Below are 6,929 nucleotides of genomic sequence, written 5' to 3' on the forward strand. Positions count from 1 at the left end.
AAATGGAGTAATGACAAGACGATCAGTAGCATGTCGAGTCATTCGTCGAAGGTATTCGTCTTTAGAGTAGTTGAAGGTAGGAAGACATAGCTCACTTTTTAGATTGAAGAAGGGCTTACGCATGATTTGAATTATTCCAAACTGACGTGATACCAAATTAGGTTGATAACAGAGGATCTTCATATTTTCTTTGGAAGTTCCAAACTGACGTGATACCAGGTTAGGTTAATAATAAAGGATCTTCACTTTTTAACACTAACCATGAGTTTGGTCCTATGGTAATAAGGGAAAAAGTCCCCAAACTTAGTAAGATCTATAGAAGTATCAGGCATTGGACCCATGAGTGCATGTGTTTTTCCAAAAATGGAGTAAGGAATGATTATTTGGGATTTGTAAATTCGGAGTTTCTCTTCATAGTTAGGAGGCTCTGGTACATACTCTTGATTTCCAATGGCAGTGGTAGATGAGAGCACGTGAGCTAATGATAGAGTTTCCTTGGTTTATTTTGTGTTCTTCATTTTTGAAGCCATTACTATGAGCGTGGGTTTGATTGTTTAAAGGTCAATAAATTTGAAAGGTGGAGTTTTCTGATAGCAATGTGTGGAAAAAGAGAATAAGAGTGGATGAAGAGATATTTATACTGAAAGAGTAAAAAATACTCTTTAGTTTTTTTATTGACATATGGCACGAACTTCATTGACACGTGCCACCATCTTAGAGGAGAAATTAGAACGATTTTGTGCACCTTGACACGCCATCCTACGAATACGGAACCATGATAAGGAGTAATGGGTTAGTGGGAAAACACATTTTTCAAGGTGACGGTTGATGGAAAGGTCATGATGTCTATGACGTCAGTCCACTAGTTGCAATAGTTTTTGAGATAGTAAAAAATGCCCATATCTCATGTTCGTCGAATAAGACTTTTCTGAGGGGAAATTTGTTAGCTGGGATTTTCGACAAGGGCAAAAATCTCAGTACAGGTAGAAGAATTGGAGCAAGTTAAAGTCAGCTGGAAGTTTGTCGAAATGTGTTGGTACAAAGGTCGAAGCTTTAAGAAGAATGATGCAAATGAGACTTAAGATTTTTCCGGAAAAGATTTCCTAAACATTTCGACAATGTTGGGTTTTCGATTATGTCGAATGGCAGTTATTTGGGAATTTTATTCAAATAAATAACTAATTCTCAGTCTTATTCAAGAAATGTGTGGAGAATATTTAGAAGAAAGACGCATGCAATGATCTATGTGGCGAAGGCTAGAGAAATGAACGTTTTGAGCAATTATTTTATACTTGTATAAGTATGGTTTTTAGTGTTAGAATTAAGAGTGTTCATTTGATTTCACTACAAAATCTCACAAATACTCAGAGTACTAGCGTTAGAGAGAAACGAGTTCACTAAGAAATGTATGACTCTTGAAATACCATTTTCACTCAAATGCAAACTATTTCATTTCAGTTTATGATCTTTGTCAATTTGCCTTTATTTCTCTTTTAACTACATTGTTCTTGCACTATTCACTTTACAAGACTTTTTTCTTTCTTTTACACTGTCGAAATCACTATTTTTCTTAACCATTTCGACTACGTCGAAATATTTCACAATCTTTACACAAACTAAAAACAAAAGATTTTAGCACTATGTTCTAGGATTCCCTAGTTGATCTGCAAATAACATTTAATAAGAGACTAACGTCTTTCTTGGTTACCATACACTCCTCAATCTCGTGCACAGTCACAAATTTCTGAAGTTTCACAAATGAAGAACTTATACGAATTAAAAAAATCACACAAACTGTTCCATTCGGCGTGCCAATTTGTTTATCGTGAAATTTAGTAAACAAAAAACAAGTTTGATTTCACTTAAGGGATTAAAGTCGAAAAGATCCCATGACATATTGTGTGAAAATCATAAGTTTGAAATGATTTTAGCATCAAAGTCGAAATTGACAAGAAATGTAAGAAACATGAAAATGATAAATGACTTGAAAAGAAGACCTTAAATCATAAAATGGAATGCAAATACATACATTCTCACAGCTCTTTTCTCACCAATCACGGATACTTTGATTTTACAGAATTTGTGTACAATTGCGTTCTTTTAAAACAATAAGTGAATGCTACTTATATACTAGTCATAAGTTAATAGTCTACAACTGTCGACTAAGTCAAATATGTCACGTCTTCATCTCCATGCGACCTTCATCTTCGACAGACTTCCATGTATGCTCAGATAACTGTCTGATCTTATTCATTCACACCTCATTCGACTGCGTGGAGAATAGACATTTTAGATACTAATTTTCACTAAATCGCAAAACTAACAAAATCCTTGATCTTTAACTAACTGACTGGAATCTCGACCAAGGTCATCAATATCATTTGATGGAGACGTCTCGTCGAAAAATGCTTATTCTGACTTGATGGTCGAATGACCATTTCGACCCAAATTAAAAACAAGTCATTAAACCATTTTCAAAAATATTAAATCTTAATAAAAGCTTGTCGAAAATTCGAGGTAACAAGGCCTAACGGGCTACCAACGACTCATACGGGTTAGCCATAATGGATAGCAGGCTTTTTAAGACTGGGCTAAAAAAATGGACTCTAATTTTAAGGGGGCCTATGATTTTTGGGCCTGGAAGGTCAGTCCATATGGGTTAGCCCATTCTGACAGCTCTAATTCCAAGAGCATTTAACTTGTCACCCCCGCTTATACCTAACACCCCCATTTGAAGCAAAATTACCATTATACCCTTGGATAAATTTCAAAAAATCTAGAAATTTAGAGTAAAATTACCAGAAATTTGCGGAAAAAAAAATTTCGGGAAATTTTGACAATTTCTGGTATGGGTTAAGATTTTCCAGAAAAATTCCGATTTTTTTTGAAATTTTTATAGAAAATTTTAAAATTTTCAGTATTTTTTACTAAATTTTTTGAAATTTCTAATCTTTTTTCTCATAAATTTTGAAATTTTCAGGATTTTTTACCATAAATTTTGAAATTTCCGATATAAATGTAAGAATTTTCAGAAATACAAAAAAATACACATCAGAAATTTCAATTGTATTACCGAAATTTTTGTTTTTGTTATGTTATTAAGAGTGAAAATTTTGGAAGAAAAGTAAAATTTGATTGATAAATAATAGTAAAAATATTTTTGAATTTTTAAAATAATGGAGGGTGTCAGGTATAAGTTCGGGGTGACAAATTAAATATTCTTCCAAATTTAACTTGCCACTTCCATTTAGAGCAAACTCACCGTTATATCCTTGGGTAAATTTCAAAAAAAAAATAGAAATTTAGAGTAAAGTTAACGAAAATTTTGAAATTTGTGAAACTTTTTGTATTATTTTGGAAATTTTGACGATTTTCGATATGGATTAAGATCTTTTAGGAAAATTTCAGATATTTTGAAATTTCTGATACGTTTTATCGAAAATTTTGAAATTTACATTTCTTTATAATATAAATTTTGAAATTTTTGACATCTTTTACCATAAATTTTGAATTTTTTGATTTTTTTTTAGGAATTTTGAAATTTCTGATATTTTATATCATAAATTTTAAAGTTTTCGATATGAATATGAGAATTTTCAAAAATACAAAATAATCCATATCAAAAAGAATTTTGATTGTACACTCGAAAATTTCGTTTTTGATTGGTTAATAAAATTGAAAATTTTAAAAATAAAATAAAATTTAGTTAATCAATAATATTAAAAACATTTTTAGAATTTTAAAACTATAGACGGTGTCTGAGAATAACAAGTTCAATTCTCTGATCTCCCAGCCCAAAAATATTGGTCCCATTTTCCGATTAAAATATCTAAACACAACCCAAATTTACACTCTTATCATCACATAAACAAACGGTGAATTCACTGTTCACTGGTTTGAGTAATTGACTTATTGTACTTGGAATAATGAGAAAAGGAAGAAAAATGAAGCCAAAGAAGAATTGCTAGTCCCAAACAACAATGGGTGTTAATGATTGGTGCGTCAAATAGGAGTCATCCAAAATAAACCCGAATATGCGTCTTTCTATAAACCAAGATTCTCGACTTAACAAAGCATCTTCCTCTCTCTTATTCTATTCCCTTTTCCCCTTTTTGTTTTTTTATTCCAAAACATTTCATTCAAAAACCGCTTCTTCCTAATTATTTTCTCCTTGCATTTTACTACAACTACTTCTCAACATTAATTAATTCTCCATCAGGTTCTCTCTCTCAAAATTATTTGTTATTATATGCTAATTTTTGTGTGGTTAGAACTTAAAACTACATGCATAGTTTAGGTTTTGTTATGAATTGTTATGAAGTAATTAATATATTCTATTTCTATCAGAATTACTGGGTAGTACTATACACCACTCTCCAACCAAGTGTTTGTGCCAGCAAGAAATTGCTGGCACATAACACAAATTGAATTGCATCTGGTATACTCAACAACATGAGTCAAAACTGTACACAGAATCACAGTAGAGTCCTCGAGGGTGTCCATGGGGTCCAAGTGGTGCCTCATTCACCGTTTTCTCTGACGGAAACTAATCAAAGCGGGGATCTTCATCCATCAACCGGTGCTACTTCAACTGCCAAAGCAAATCAGTTGCTGATAATGCAGTGAGTGCGCAACTTTTAATTTATGGTTATTTTTCGAAACTGTGTATGCTAACTGAATTCGAATATGTTGTGTAGACGGGCATGGCAACAAAGACCGGCGTGCTTGAGACCTATCCATTGTAGTATTAGTTGTCATGGTAACGTTAAGAAAATTTCTTTCCGTTTGTGTTGCTCTTGTTTTTTACTTGGAATAATAATCTAATCGGTTTTTAATGATTGATATACTGTTATATCGACTTATCAGGTGATCAGCATGTTGCTGAAACAATTGCTAATGTGCTTACTTCGATTCCTTTTATAGCTCTCGGATTGACTGCCCCCAGGTGATATTTTTCTCCCGAGCATCTTGAATTCCTTTGGGTAGAAAGGCGTTGTGGTTGTCTTATGAGAATTTTTGCAATGTAGGAAGAATCTCAGTTCTAAAATGTATGCCAATTCGTTAATTGGAGTTGGAGTGGCCTCAAGCATGTACCATTGTTCAAGAGGAAAGTTGAGGAAATTTATGAGATGGGTTGATTACACAATGATAGCTACAACAACGGTTGTAAGTGGCATGTTCGTAGATAGTCATAAATAACTATAGGCTTATGCAATAGTATGTGAATTCCCATATATCTGTTATATTCCCAAACTTTGAATATAATCCATGTTTTTGTAAAATGCGTTGTTGGATAGAACATTATGACGAAAGTTGATTCATGTAGTCGACCCTACTTAGTGAGATAAGGCTTGATTGTTGTTGTTTGTGTTGCTGCAACCAATCTGTCTCTGTTAGGAGAACTATGAGAGTTTAGGTTTTTTCTGTCTTGAATTGTTCTAAGCAGAAGATGCCTTGTTAGTTTTTGCATAAACTCAATGGTTTTGTATTCCACCTTTCGTCTTTCATATTTAAATCACGTACTTCATAAAATTAACTGCTCAGGAAGTTATTTCTTAATCCTTTGTTTTTTGATTGACCAAACATATTGAATTTTGGCCTGCTGGTGCCTACATTTTCTTCTGATTGCAACTCTGTCCCCTCCAATAACGCAATATGAAATTTTTTCCCTACATTACAAGTTTTGCATTTTCTTTATTGCCTAATTTGTTATTACTTTAGTTTGCGAGTAAATCAATTTGATATTGTCTATTCTATAAAATCACTGCAGTGTCTGTCAAGGGCCCTCAGAAACGAGAACCCAAAGTTGCTGATGGCGGCATCTGCAGCCTTTCTTCCAGTTAATCCATTAATGGTTACAGTTATTCATACCGGGATGATGGAGGTAAATCCCTTCAAAATTCAAATATTTATAAATGGAAATTTAGTGTCCTTTGCTTTAATAGATAATCATGCTGCTCCAGTGAGGGAGTAACTGTTGGAGAAACAAGAACACAATGAGTATGCATAAGAATACGTTTATATTAAACATTCTATAACTATGTTTTTCTTGTTCTAAATTTTGTTTATTCAGGTAGCATTTGCTAAAAGGGCTTTGAAGGATCCCGACTTGAGAATGGCTCACACGGTGCACAAAATGTCATCATTAATGGGTGGTATACTTTTTATAGCCGATGATTTATTCCCTAAAACTCCATACCTTCATGCTGCATGGCATCTTGCTGCTGCTGTTGGTGTTGGCACCTGCAATAAGCTTCTTGAGTAGATTTGCATACTCTAATCAAAATGTGGAAGCATCCATTCTGTGAGAGTATGAATAGCATCGTCAACATAATTTGCCGGATTTACATTACAATCAGCAATGCTTAATATTATATAGCAGTTCATTATGTTCTTGGATCATGTTTATATTGTATTGTAGATTTGCAGCTGGGTTCAATTCAGATTAGTTTGCCCAATTTATTTTACCTTATTAAGTTGTTGTTGGAAACTTGGATGTTCATTATTAGTAAAATTTATTAGTGGAAGGGATTTGTCAGAAAAAAAAGGTTGTTATTATTGTTGCTCAATCGTACAACATTATGCAGTATAATATTTATCTTAATGTATATTTCTTGTTTATATGGATACTTTAGTTTTTCCTTTTCAAGAGAATTTGATTTTGGTAAGTGTGTAAATATTTGTTATGATGCATTTTATTTTGGTGGTGTATATACTTGATGTTAGCACAAGTGCAGGCTCAAATACAATGGTTGTGAACAGGCCCAAGAGAAACACCAGCAGACCCAAACGGTTGGAAGATTTTGTTTAAGGCAAGAGCTCTCACTCAATGAAGCAGAATAAAAACTTTTACAAGCTGCTAGGATTTCATTTAGATACTATTAGCTGTCAAAGACCTTTCATTCCTAGATTTATGGAATTCTGTTATT

General features: G+C 33.1%; 1 protein-coding gene across 2 annotated transcripts; it reads left to right on the forward strand.

Annotated features, from left to right (window-relative positions):
- The first annotated feature begins 3,856 nt into the window (after nt 1-3,856).
- On the forward strand, nt 3,857-6,621 carry LOC127093369 (uncharacterized). Of its 2 annotated transcripts, none has more exons than XM_051032292.1 (7): nt 3,857-3,997; nt 4,348-4,622; nt 4,698-4,759; nt 4,867-4,945; nt 5,028-5,166; nt 5,771-5,884; nt 6,074-6,621. In XM_051032292.1, exons 2-7 carry the CDS (start codon nt 4,453-4,455, stop codon nt 6,263-6,265), a joined length of 756 nt encoding a protein of 251 aa, XP_050888249.1. In that variant the 5' UTR covers nt 3,857-3,997; nt 4,348-4,452; the 3' UTR covers nt 6,266-6,621. The 2 variants fall into 2 exon arrangements, with proteins under 2 accessions (XP_050888249.1, XP_050888248.1); XM_051032291.1 differs by having other exon boundaries at nt 3,865-4,219.
- The last annotated feature ends 308 nt before the right edge of the window (nt 6,622-6,929 follow it).

Source organism: Lathyrus oleraceus, chromosome 6 (genome assembly GCF_024323335.1).
Source record: "Lathyrus oleraceus cultivar Zhongwan6 chromosome 6, CAAS_Psat_ZW6_1.0, whole genome shotgun sequence".
In the NCBI taxonomy this organism is placed as follows: Eukaryota; Viridiplantae; Streptophyta; class Magnoliopsida; order Fabales; family Fabaceae; genus Lathyrus; species Lathyrus oleraceus.

Coding starts and splice junctions, on each gene's coding strand:
- LOC127093369 (XM_051032292.1), top strand. CDS start 4,453: ATGAGTCAAAACTGTACACAGAATCACAGTAGAGTCCTCGAGGGTGTC. Junction 4,760..4,866: donor TTGTAGTATTAGTTGTCATG/GTAACGTTAAGA, acceptor TCGACTTATCAG/GTGATCAGCATGTTGCTGAA. Junction 5,885..6,073: donor TTCATACCGGGATGATGGAG/GTAAATCCCTTC, acceptor TTGTTTATTCAG/GTAGCATTTGCTAAAAGGGC.